General features: G+C 34.4%; 1 protein-coding gene across 2 annotated transcripts in view; it reads left to right on the top strand.

The window, feature by feature from the left end:
• Positions 1 to 14174, top strand: part of llgl1 (LLGL scribble cell polarity complex component 1) — a 79681-nt gene that overhangs the window by 33897 nt on the left and 31610 nt on the right. For both annotated transcript variants that reach the window (XM_056453991.1, XM_056453992.1), the window contains exons 3-8: positions 72 to 153; positions 285 to 415; positions 996 to 1139; positions 11038 to 11200; positions 11480 to 11615; positions 13644 to 13698. In XM_056453991.1, coding sequence (XP_056309966.1) covers positions 72 to 153; positions 285 to 415; positions 996 to 1139; positions 11038 to 11200; positions 11480 to 11615; positions 13644 to 13698 — 711 coding nt within the window. The remainder of the gene's footprint in view (positions 1 to 71; positions 154 to 284; positions 416 to 995; positions 1140 to 11037; positions 11201 to 11479; positions 11616 to 13643; positions 13699 to 14174) is intronic.

The raw sequence follows: 14174 nt of genomic DNA on the forward strand, positions 1-14174 counted from the left end.
AGAAATCCATAGCAATTTGTGAGTTTGTAGGACTAACAGATGGTGAAATATCCCTTGACTGGTCATTTAAGATATGGTGCTCCAGGGGTGGAGATGACTGGACTTCATAAAGACACTGCTGCTGTCACGCAGATACACTTCGTCTGTGGACAGGTAAGACTGTTTCGACATTTTACACTCGGGAGATTCCTGTATTTACTCCTGCCATTGTAGTTTATTGTGTCTTATTAGTGTGCTTTATTGGAGTTTGAACTTACTTTGAACTTTTGTTTTGGTTTTTGCAGGGAAGGATACTTTCTCTTTTGGATGATAACACTATTCACCTTTGGGAGATCGTGCAGAGAGAAAACCGCTCACATTTGGTAGAAGTTCACAGCTTCAACCTGCCTGGCAGGCCGGGCATCGAGAGCACAAGGTGATGCATTTTTTTTTACTTTTTTCTCACTCAAATTTGCTCTTGCTGTGGCGTGTAGCTAGTGCTGTCACCTCACAGCAAGAAGGCTGGTTCGAGCCCTGGCTGGGTAAGTTGGCATTTTTGTGTGGAGTTTGCATGCTCTCCTTGTTGATGTGGGTTTCCTCTGGCTTCTCCACTTTCCCCCGCAAATCCAAAGGCATGCGCTATAGGTGAATTGGTAAAGCTAAATTGTCTGTAGTGCAGGGGCGTAGCAACCGCGGGGGAAGGGGGGGATACATCCCCCTCACTTTTAGAGACAGACCATTTAGAAACAGGTGGTTAATAATTATATTAATGTATGATCTCATACAGCCGTCCCCCCCATTTTTAAAATGTCCGCTACGTCCCTGTGCATGTGTGTGAATGAGAATGTATGGGTGTTTCCCAGTGGTAGGTTGCTGCTGGGAGGCCATTCGCTGTGTAAAACATATGCTGGATATGTTTGCGGTTCATTCCTCTGTGGCGACCTCATATTAATAAAGGGACTAAGCCAAAAAGTAAATGAATGAATGAATTAAATTTTGCTGTTTGTGCTGTGTAGTGCAACTCGTGTGACGGTCATGCTGCTGAACCTGAGCTGTAACCTTCTCGCTCTGGGGACTGAAGGTGGTGGGGTTCACTTTCTGGAGTTGCCTACCCTTACCCTGCTCAACAAGTCTCTGTTTCAGGACGAGATCATGCAGAGGTGAGAGCTTATCTTCAGTCCTCATACTGACCCTGTCAAATCATCCACTTTTTCACATCCAGATTACCACTTTACTGAGGAAAAATATAGACAAAATTCATTAGCTTCTCTGTAAAAATGAAAGACCAGTTATATGAAACATTATCTATTTCTTTAGGATTGATAAAAGAACCCTCTTATGCCCATCAAAACCCACTACATTTATTTGATTGAAAATAATATGCTTATTTTTATTGTCAGTCAGAACTGAAAAATAAAATAAAAATAAATATATTATTATTATTATTATTTATTATTTATTATCATTATTAATTATTATTATTTATTATTATTATTTATTTACTTTATCATAAACTTAATCATAAAAAATATTGCTGTCCTAATTTAAACTGATGCATTTTCTTCTCTAAACAACAGCAGTTCAAACTCTAAACTCTTCAACCACACTCTTCAGAATTGCTTCTGGGTTACAAAAAGTCAGATTATCACAGAAGTAACAAGATGGAACTTTCAGCTTTAAAGGGCACCTATTTTACCCCTTTTACAAGATGTAAAATGAGCCTGTGGTGTCTCCAGAATGTGTCTGTAAAGTTTCAGTTCAAGACATCAATCAGAATATTTATTAAAGCCTTCAGAATCTGTCCATTTTGGTGTCTGAATACGTTGTAGCTGTTTTTGTAGCCTGTGGCTTTAAATGCAAATGAGCTGCTTCTCTCCTCCCACCGTTCCCATGTGTGTATCTGCTTCTTCTGTAAACAGCAATCAGTGATAGAGAAAGACTTGGATGAAGCTGAAATAATAGTCAAAAATACCAAGTAAGTTTAATTCATGTATTTATGGAGGAGTTTGTTCACATGCAGCCGTGGTGATTATAGTGGTTGAGAAATACTTAGTGATTTTACTGTCTTTATTACAAACATGCTCTATTTTAAAAACAATTTAAACTTTTGAAACTTATAAAAATCACAGAGAGTTGTAACAAATATTTTAAACCCCAGTTTATTTGCAAAATAATGTTCTGTGGACATGTTGTATACATGTTATTTCACAAACATGGTAATCAATTCGGTGGGCGGGGAAAACTGCACTCCTACGTCACGTTGCAGTGGGCCTCAAAATCACTAGGATTTGGATAATATTTTAACGTCAAGTAGTAAAAAAAAAAAAAAAAAAGAGAATTATTGTGTTGAGATCTCTCCAATATGACTGTGGACACACTATACATACACACAGTTCTGTCCAAACAGCTTACAACAGTTGATTTTCATCATAGGTGCCCTTTAAACACTGCTGTCTATAGTAGCGATCACAACTGTGATGTGTCAAATTACTAAGAGGTGGTTTTACTCTGATATATTGCTACACGTGTTGATGATGGTGTTAAATTTATTCATTCAATCAATTAACAGAAGTTTTTACAAATGCTTATTGAAATTAAATTAGAAGCCTCAGAATAATTCATTAAATGTATGAATGTGTATACATGTGTGTGTTCATAATATACTTTTTTTGTGTGTGGCACTAAAGACATTTATAATCTTGCTCCTGAAGGAAATAATAATAATCCTGAAAAAATGTCAATGTTTACACAGTTTTACATTTTGACTACAAAGTTGGAAGAAATCTGAATAATATTAAAGACTATGAAATGTATACAATATAATTTAGAGGATGTGATGATGTAAAGCTCATCAGTCTATTTAAAATTCTTTTCAGAATAGATTTTTTTTCTTCAAAAAATGGAAGTGACATCTATTTGAAACATAAATATTTTGTAACATGTATTTCTTCCACTTGTGTTCAATATAGTGCATCCATGCTAAATAAAGTATTTATTGGTATGAACCTTTAACCCTAATAATCTCTACAACCTCACTGAGAAGTATTTTCAGAATGTCTCTCAGGGGAGAGTGAGTATTTTTAAGCTAATAAAGATGGCTGTCTGGATGAATTCCTCAACTCTTACCTCATAAAACAAGCATTGGGGGACTCCAGCCCCCTGTGAAAGGACTGTGCATGAGCGTAATGAAGCTGCAGCCTCCTTTTAGTTTATTTTCTTTCCCTCTTCTGGCCCTGTCCAAGCTGCATTTGTCACACTTCCCTCCTACACTATGAACTGGGAATGGATCAAACTTAGTGATTCTCACAAAGCTCTTTTCCCCTTCTTGTCCCCAGCTGTGTCTGTCTGTCTGTTTCCCTGTCAGTAGGTTATAGGGAGTTTGAGCTTTCCTGTCCCACTGCCAAAACACAGTAGACTTCACACCCCCACAGATAGATGTTTGAGTTTGATCCCTGTGATCTCGGGAGATCTGCAAGTAGAGACACTGACAGGTGCATGAAAAAACAACAACTTTTGCCTGCAATTTTAAGATTTTGGGGTTGTATAAAATGTTTGTTGATAAGTAAACAAAGTAGAGTTTAGCTTTTTTTATTCTTTACAAAGTCTATAGATTTCAATTACAATACCTATTTTGGCTACAGTTTATTTTAAGGTACAGTTCTTACTGTTAATAAACCATTGGCCAAGACTTTTAGCAAAATAAACTAATAATTAGCTGCTTATTAATAGTTATTTAGGTTGTAGTTGGGTTTAGCTGTTGGCTATGTTTGAGTGAGAAATTATAAGTGCTAGTAAACAGCCAGCATCTTAATAATAGACAGGATAATCAGGCAGTACAACAAATGACAACACAAAGACATGACAACAAATGTGTTGTTACTTTAACTTCTTTTAATACGTTAATCAAGTTTGAACTTGGTATTTTTAATCAGTTTGAGAAGTTCAGATTATACGAAAAGTTGATTCCATTAAAAAGTGTGTAGTTAACACCATAGTTAAAAGTGCAGTATGAAAGTTTGACACCCAGTGGTTGAACTAGGTATTGCACACCTAGTTTAAAACAAACACATGCACAGGTTGCCAGATTGGTGACAACAACAGCAGTGTGCCTGACTGTTGAGCCTAAAGGCTGATTTAAACAGTGTTCTAAATACAGTATAAGCAACAGGATGTGATAGAAGAAATATTTCCCATATTAAAAGGAGTTTTGTTCTAAACAACACCTGAAATTTAATATATATAAACGGCTTCTATTCCTTGCAGCTGAACAACAGAAAACTGACAATGATCACCTGAGGTAAACCTCATGTGCTTTATTCAGTGTTAAATACTAATAATGTGAGTTTGAATGCCATTTTATCTGACATTTAATGCCATACTACTGAGAGAAACAGCAGATAGTTCTACATAGTATCTACATTTACTAATGTTAAAGAGGTTTAATATGTATGAATTAGATTATAAACCTTACCATTTTGTTGGAGTGCAGTAAGTGCACTATGCTGTGCTTCTGAATGGCTGTATTTAAATTTGTCATGTTTAATCTGGTAAAACAGCCAAATTGCTTATCACTGAAAATCACGTCACGTAGCATGTTGTTAGGACACAAGGTTACAATGTAATCTGCTCGCCTAATGGTTACTTGCATAATATTTACATTATTTGCCATTTAATAAACACCTCATGCGTAACTCTGAATCTGCGTTTCATTTCGGAGGATGCTACTGTCCACCGGAGGTCACATTTCGGTCACGGACTCATGCTTCAAGAGCCTTCATTACTGAATGATCACACCAAGGCAACCCAGGGTACTTAATTATAATTGGCTAAACAATCATTGGGTGCGTTAAATGACCAAAACAAAGACAGAGGTTCTGGCACATAACACACATTTTCAAAGGAGAATATCAGACACTTATGTCACTTATGTTCACTTATCTTCATGCTCACTTGGCATGTTTCTTAAATATCTGCAAACAAATTATGCTATTTTTATGATTTTAGAAGAGTCAAAAACGTAGCCTCAGCATCTTTAATATGTAGTAAAGGGAAACATTGTAATAGGGAATCTGTACTACAACTAAAGCGTTACTAGCATTTTTTTTTCTCACTTTTTTACAATTTTCTTTCTCAAAGTTAGATTATTGCGCTGAGCCATAAATCGCAACTTTGAGAGTTGAGAGTGCATATGAATCAAACAACGGTTTCATTTATATCTGTACTCTGAAGGGTTTTACAGAAAGGATAAGTTCAAGCACTATATGCTAATCATAAACCTCATTTTATTCTACCCCAAAAATTGTTATTGATTTATTTTTCTGGCTATTTGCAATATTATCAGAATATTGTATGATTAATTAATTAATTAATTTTTAATTAATTAATTAATTAATAAAAAATAATCTTTAAATAAAAAAAGAACAAAAATAAACAAGTTTTTAACCTGACATTCTATGTTAGAAATGTATGCAATTTGTTGCATGTTTCACAAAGTAAATCCTTATTTTTATCAAACTTAAAAAATAGAAAAATCTTTGCAATTGATGATGTGTACAATCAACTGAAGAAGTATAGTGAGAAATGTTAGGTATTTTGATCCCATTAACCAGCAGTGTGTTGCCTTAAAAGTATAGTTCCCCAAAAATAAAAAAGTTCTGTCATCATTGACTCCCCTCTTCTTGTTCCAAAATCGTTTTTTTTTTTCTTAAACACAAAAGATATTTTGAAGAATGTTGGAAAGCCAGTGGTAGCCATTAACTGCCATTTTAAATATGGAAATCAATGGCTACCATTTTCCAACATTCTTCAAAATTGTGTTCAACAGAACAGAAAGAAACGTTTTGGAACCACTTAAGGGTGAGTAAATGATGACAGAACTTTAATTTTTGGGTGAACTATCTCTTTAAGCCTCTGGTTTTCAGTTGTCATTGTAAGAATATTTATAAATATTTAATATATTTGGCTGCAAAGAAGAAACCCGTTTTGCTAATGACTGTAATTCTGTCTGTAACAAGGCAGGGAAATCACACTAGCTATTCATCGAACTCTTTGAAGACGCTGTTTAACGCAGAGATAAATTACAGCTTCTATTGCAGATATAGCCTGGGTGGCTAAATGCGGACCTCATCTGCTTCTCAGAGTCCTTGAACTGCTCATTAACAGAGCACAATTTGGGGTAATGGGCATCCTATCTGAGCCACTGGTAATAACTATGTGTCAGCCAGGAAACTACTGAACAAAATGCTTTTGTACCAAGTGCCAAATCTCTTGAGCTCCAGCCGAGGAGGCGTTTAAAACGGAGGATATGAGCTTTGCACACTCATCTTTGGGGATCTGCAGGATCTGGAATGCTAGAATGTACTTTGTGCCTTAATTGAAAAACACATTATTGTGTTTTGTGATTGTTTGTTTGTTTTTAAGGGATGTGGGACATCTAGATTGATATGCATGAGAGTTTTAATGTGAAGGGCGAACATGAAACTATAATATTAATTTACTCTGGGGTGGCCAAACTCTGCTTGCCTCACTAGTTCAGTTGCTACTCTGAGTCAGTTCTGATTAGGATTTGACATATACTGGAGCTGCATGATATTGGAAATATGACATTGCGATTGTTTTTCTGCTGTTATATATTGTGTTAAGAATACAATTTCAATAGATGACTTAATATATATAATTCAATAAAATATTTTTTTATGAAAGTTTTAAGTGGTATAATTCCTTGTGCCTGAATGTTTTAAACTCTCTTGAGAATGCTCATACAGGCACAGTTCTTTTGCTCCATTATGATAAAAATCTCCAATAATTATAAAGTTCTATCTGACATTTTTGTTAAAACGGAGTTATTGACATATTCTTATTAAATGACAACTTATTTACATTATGGAATGTTTTTATAAGTTGTTTACATTTTAAGACTTTATCTGAAAAACAAATGTTACACATTGTTTGCTATGGAATGCAAAAACTTTGAAGCTCAATATCTTAAAATAATTCAGTACGCAGATAGAACCTTATAAATCCAAGGTGACAAACTATGGCTCCTGGTCAACTATAATCCCAATTCAACATAGCCAAAGGCAACCACTGCGTTGACCGACACAATTTGTTTAAAAAAAACAAACAAACACTGAATCCTCAATCATTTAATCAATATCTATGTTTTTTCATTTATTTATTTTTGTTAAATCAGCTAGAATTGTAATTTGATTTCAGATGTAGAAGTCATAGATATCTACTTGTAGTAGTTGTATTTTTTTATTATTTGAAGTTAACTACATTTTTTAAATATTAACTGTTTTATGATTATGGCTGTTCTTGTGGGTTTTTTTTTTTTTGTATTATTTTTTTTATAAAGATTAAATCAGCTCTAAAATGTGTCATTCATAAGTGCTTAATATATAAATAATACTTTGTCTTAATTTCCTAATTACTGAAATCAAATTATAGCCATAGTATTATTGAATTATTATTCTAAAAGGCTCTTAAATTTGTACTTGCGTAGAAATTTAGTTTAGACAGTGGAGTGTCTTTATGCTCTAATAAATAATTGGGAAAATCATCAGAAAAATGTATATAATGAACATTTCTGGAAACATTTTAGAGATGGAAAGAATTTTCTTTCTCATTTTCCAAAACCTTTTTTCCACTTAAAAAGCATAAAAATGTTTTGTCCAATATTTTACACATAAGAAACGTTTTGGGGTCCTGAGAATGCAAAGAACGTGTAAAAATGTAAATGTAAGAACAATGTAAGATGTCTAAAAGTGTGTTCCACTATCCTCATTGTGTGAACTACATAAAACTACAGAATTTTTATTTATTTATTTGTTTTTTCCTTCAAGCTGCTTGTGACATGCTAATGAATATTATGCGTTTATTTTATTGGCATGTGCAAGTATTTGACAACCAAATGAATGATAGTCGACCATCTTTAGAAATTTACACCTCCAACTACTGGCCTTCCATGCTAATAATTTTACATTTTTACATTTTATAATTTTCAAGGATCCCTGTGAAAAGGGATCATTTTGACATTGTTGTCATCTGTGCAATATTTTTCAAAACCTCTTTAAAGATGTGTGTATCTGTTTATCTATTTTTCTTAAAAGTACTTGTAAAATCCTTCAATTGTTTTTGTAAAATAGGTATATTGTGGCCTTTTTCATCCAAAGTCTAGCCACCAAACAACTACTCCAGTCCTACTTTTCCATGCGCCTTCCTCTTTTCGTCCCCCCCTCCATGGCTTCATCTCATCCCTGGCTCTGTGGGTGTACATGCACATTCCAGCTCTTGAATTCATGCCACAGCCACAGAGGAATCCCGGACTGTGGCTTTTGATTGCTCATCGTTTGTCTGGCTTACAAACCGTATTTAAGCATGTCAGCGTCTGTGTCAACTCCTGCCGTGTCACTTCTACATCGGTATCGCTGATACTTGTTTATTGAACTTCGTGTTTTCTTTCCGTTCACCCTGTTAGGTTTTGCAAACATGAATCAGGAGTAATTGTTACCAAATGTTCAATACATTGTTCTCAAAGCTTGGAGCTGGGTTTATTCTTCGCTCGTTGAACCCTGAGACCTGCACATTTTTCCATGAGAAATGCTTTTCCACACAAGCCAGTGTGCGATTCAGCTGAGAATAAAAGTGCTGAGTGAAGTTTTGCAGTGACTGTTTTCTGTAACCTCTGATGTGTGCTTCAGTAGCACTCTGTGTTTAGGGAGGTAAGTAGTGTGTTTACTCTGATTTGGGTTTTTCAGCTAACAAGTGCAGTTGACTGGTACTAGAAAGAGAATAAATCTTCCAAATGTTTCAGGCACAGCAAAAGAAGTCGGTCGCTCTTAATCTTTCGAGTGCCACTTACTCATTCAAGTCCGCTAAAAAAACTGGAAGTCTATCAAGTACAAAAAAAACCTATTAAAAATATTAATAAAAATTGACAAAATATAATTTTCAGAATCAGAAAGAGCTTCAATGCCAGGTATGTTCACACATATGATGGATTTGATTTTGTGACAGAGCTTCTACAGTGCAACAGAGACGACATAAACGCATAATAAATAAATTTTAAAAATAAAAGTAAGTAGTGAATGCAAATATACAAATTGACACAGTGTATGTATACTGTATGTATATTACTATATACAACATTATATGAGCCGATGTTATGTGCAAATCAGCATGTAAAGTATGTTGTTAAATAAGTGTATATGTGTATAAAAAGTAGTGATGTTTGTTGCACAACTACTATCATAAAGTGTTCATGAGATGGATTGCAGTCATTGTAGCCCACACGGAATCTGCGTGCGCAGAATTTCTGCAGATTTTTTGGCCCATCATTTTTTTCTGTTTATGTACTTGTGTAAATGTGTGTAAATTTATATTTATTCAGTTTTAAACTTAATTTCAGTAATATTATTGACGAATATGAAAATATTCTTATGATTTATTTACAATACAGCTTGTAAAGTAATATTTTCTGTTTTTATATGAGAGATATTATATAAGAGATTTGCTTTGTTTACCAAATAAAGTGGATGTAATTGGATTTGTATTGTAAACATTAAATAAAAGGTATTATTTTTCTATTTCATATATTAAGTTTTTAGTTATGATACTCCCAAAATCATTCTGCATAAATCTGCAGATTTTCAACAATATTCTGCGCAGAAATATCACAAGTCAGCAGATTCTGTCTGGCCCTAGTCATGCGACATTAAATGGGCTTAACTTCATTTAAAAGTAAAATTAACTAATCAAAAGTAGTTTTTTTTTCTTGTAAATAAGGTTTGCAATTACAAATTTTAAAGATCATGACCTTTCACAATTATCAATCTTACAGCAGAATGGGTCACTAAATATAAAGTGTAAAAATCAAACAAACAAAATTATTGTAAATTAATATACCAAATACAGTAGAATGAAAATATACTGCTGAAACTAACTGTGCTGCACAGTCTTCACAGTAAGTATTAAGACTTTGAAGGATTTTAATCAAGAGCAGCGAGCGATTTAGTCCTTGTCTTTTGTTGTTTATTTAATAGTAATAATAATGATTCATATATCATAATGATGATAATAATAATAATAAAGTGCAGTCGACAACAGTAATATATCCCACTGTCACTTTAAGAGAGAAAGAGATCTAATTTACAATTATACATGCACTTTCATTCTCAATGCTCATTTATGACACAACAAATGAGGAATTATGTGATTTAATAACTGTCAAAAGCCCCACATTTGGACACAGTTTTGCTTGTATTTGATAATTTAGGTGCTAAAAGATGACTAACTGTACATGCTCTACTCCATCAGTGTCAAAACACTTCTATAAATCAACACGCCAAGAGTCAAGTTATATATTCATCAAACCAGAGAAAGACTTAAGGCAAAGTTTGTAAAGAAATCAGTGGGACAATCACGGTGGAGCTGAAGGGTCGCCGTTTGTTTTCTCAGGGAGTTTGGCTTCTTATAAAGCTTAATGACAGAGTAAATGCAATTGTTTTTTAGAAGCCCCTTCCGCAACATGTGATTCCTGTGTTCATTACTCAATGAATCAGTCAGCAATGAGCCCTGTCACACAGCAAAACGGTTAAAGAAGTTCCTTGAACGTGAAAACAATAAAATAATGAAATGTCCAATCTAGAGTCCTGAACTAAACCTGACTAACAATATGTGGAAAACCCACTACAGTCAGTGAACTGTAGTAGAGACGAAAAAAAAAAAACGATCAAGATCCCAGCAGAGCAGACTAGTGATACCCTGTGCCTGCAGATGTGCTGAAGTCATTCAAGAGCTTGCATGCTTCATGCAAATTTTTGACTGCTGTAACCTACAGAAATGGATCACTGTTTTCCATCAAAAAAAATACCTTGGTTATTTTCTAAAATACTGTTCTGTTAGCATGTTCAAATTTTAAACAGTGGAGGTCACTTTGTTTCTGGAAACATTCCATGTTGTACATTTTAATCTCCACTTTGGGTTTTCTTGTTGCATTCTGAATGAATATGTGCTGGTTATAATCTTATCCACGTGTCTGGTTATTCCCCTCTTCAGCGTTCCAGAGGAGTACAAGTGTGGAAAATCATTGGGGCCTGTGGAGTCCCTGCAGGAACATCCGAAAGACTCAGATAAAATCCTCATTGGCTACAGCAGAGGCCTGGTGGTGCTCTGGGACCTCAACAGTCGGCATGTGGACAACCTTTTCCTGGGAAAGCAGGTGGGTGTGTGTTTGAGTTTTTGATGTCTCTCGAATGACTTTCAACACTCTTTGATTTAAACGCATTGAATTAAAATTCAACATTGACATCAGTGTTTTAAAGTCAGCCTGTACATGTCAAATGATTGCCAACTTTCAAAGTGATCAGGTCAAGAGATTTATCCGTGCTCTTTAAATCATCAGTGCTTTGATGTGCAGATGGTTTAACTCAAAGCTTTTGACTTCTCATCATGGCCTTTTTGTGATGCTGTGTATTGTGTGGGACTGTCACTCTTGCAGCAGCTGGAGAGTTTGGTCTGGGAACGGTCCGGGAACAGCTTTGTTAGTTCTCATAGTGATGGCGGATACATGGTGTGGGCTGTCAGCAGCAGCAATCCTTGCACCCATGACCCTGTCTCATCCACCATACCATATGGTGAGCCTTAACACATACCAATTACACACCCGCTTTACTTTTTCTCTGTTTTATATATATATATATATACACACACACACACTATAAATACCACTAATTGCATGTTCCTACCCTAAAGCCAACCCTCACAGGAAACCTCACAGGAAAAAAATTAATATTAATATCAAAATGTCATTTTGAATTACAAGGACATCCGACATGTCCTCGTAAACCTCTGTAATAGAGTACAACTAAGTCATACCCATGTCATTATACAAAAAACTGTGTGTGTAATATACCAAAACCAGCGTCGACACAGATTTTTTTTTTTTGTTAGTGGCGAGTTTGTCAACATGTGAAATTTCCAAGTTTTCCATGACTGTATGAACCCAAAGTCATAGATTTTGACATGGCATTCTCCAGGCCTGGAAAAGCTTTGCAAAAAAGTTATAGCAGAGAGTTATGGCAGAAAATGTATTATTTTGCAAAAAAACGTGCAGCTTTTAAGACAAAATGAAAGTTCTCTTTACCTTAAATTAGCTTCAAATAATTTTGTTAAAAGATTGTGACTAAATCGTATAGTAAGTTTAGTATCGTGAATTGTATGGAATGGTGAGTCAGGTGAATTGTTACATCCCTAATGTAAAATGAGGATTTTTGTGTAGTCAATCTGTCTATTTAAGTATGACTCTATGGTTTAGTAAAAAATCTTAAATCAATAAAAATATACAAACAAACAAACAAAAAAAGTGCAACACTTTTTCAGTATTGATGAAAGTCCAAAATATTTCTTCAGCATTGTAGTTCTTGCGGAATCATCTGAGCTTCTTTGTGCACACAATATTCATTTAATTATTTATTGGCATCGCAGTTTGTTTATCTTCAATGTAAAATGTTGCCAAACGATCATATGTAAATATATTAAAGAAATGTTTCATTGCTCTATTTAAATGGTCAGTTGCTGGGAAGCAAACATTTTTTTTGTACAAGTATTATGATTTGCATGGAAATTATCATATGAGTAAAATACAAAGCCTTGTTTGAATTAATGGTTTAGTTTCTTGGGAAATATGGAGACCTTTGTATTCATGCCAATTGAAATGTTTGTTTTGCTTTAAAATTGTTTACATAAGTTTAATATAATTATTTAAATTAATAATCATAATAATATTTATAGTTTGCATTTGTTTTTTGCATAATCAATTGTGTATTAGGATTTTAGATTTATTGACACTAGCTTAAACGTGATCTTTTCTCGCAATGCAGTTTTATTTTTGTATGAAGCAGCATTTTTCTTCAGCAAATGTTTTAAAAATCGCTTGAAAAAATTACATTAACAATTTAGTTTAAGTGGGCATTAATGTTCTGAGTAGGAGGTCTTTAATTACACTTTGCTATCACACAGAGAGAAGTTATGAAAAATTGAAGCTGTTTTTTTTCCTGTGTTCACACAAGATATTTTGATTGTATCATGACATCTTGTATGTAAAAAGATGGAGAATTTAGATTTCTCAGTTTAGGACCTCTTTTAATTATGATTCTCTTGTAATAATGAATCAAGAGTGCAGTCACTTGATCTAAATCTGGTTGTTACACCTAAAGTATTTACACAGCGTTTTAAAAAGACTAGCTGTTGTTTTACTTATACCGACATCAAACATTTAACTTGCATGCAAATGTACGTCTTTTACTGGCTTGTGTTTTTATGCACATATAATAATTCCAGTAGCCATAACCTCATTGACGCCTGGTCATACTGTAATGTTTGCTTAATTCACACAATGTCAGGAAATGTTGTTCTATACCAAAGCTTTCGAGTCTGTTCAACTTTTGTAATAGATCATTAAACTCTCTCTCCAGACCTATTAAAGGGATCGTAAACCTCACATGCACTCTTCACTGCTAGCCGATGCTTTGTTCACACAAACCACTTCAGGATCTGCGTACATTTTCCAATTTTTAACATCTACTCTGCCAAAATTTCTATAAGTTTTGGTGGTTTCTCTCAAACTCATTTTGATTATTATTTTGTGTGTGTTTTCATTTTAGGCCCCTTTCCCTGCAAAGCCGTAAACAAGATCCTGTGGAGGACAACAGAATCAGGGTTTGTGCTTTTAATGCGTGAGAAATGAAATGCTATCCACCTTTTTCCACACATGACTACTGCGTTTCAAATCCGCTTGTTAAGTGGTGACTCATGGAATACTGTTTCCGGGTCCTAGCTGCATGAATTGAGAAAATATATTTGTTTATGACCACTCTTTAGTCATATCACACAAAAAAATGAATGTGACATGAAATCATGAAAATACACAACAGTCTCTGGACTAGACACTAATATTTTAACAATTTATAAAAAATGAATCCCTTTCTGGCCATCTGATATCACAGGGTATCTGCGGGGTCTTAAAAAATCTTACATTTTAAAGAGCCCCTATTATACATGAAATAGGGTCATATTTTTTTTTGGGAGTCTCCAACAACAGTCTTATATGCATGCAAGGTCAAAAAACACTTTCATGCATATATTTTTACCTAATTACCCCAGCGACTCCCATATGAATCGTTCAGCGATTTCAT

This window comes from Danio aesculapii, chromosome 3 (assembly GCF_903798145.1).
Source record: "Danio aesculapii chromosome 3, fDanAes4.1, whole genome shotgun sequence".
Taxonomy (NCBI): Eukaryota; Metazoa; Chordata; class Actinopteri; order Cypriniformes; family Danionidae; genus Danio; species Danio aesculapii.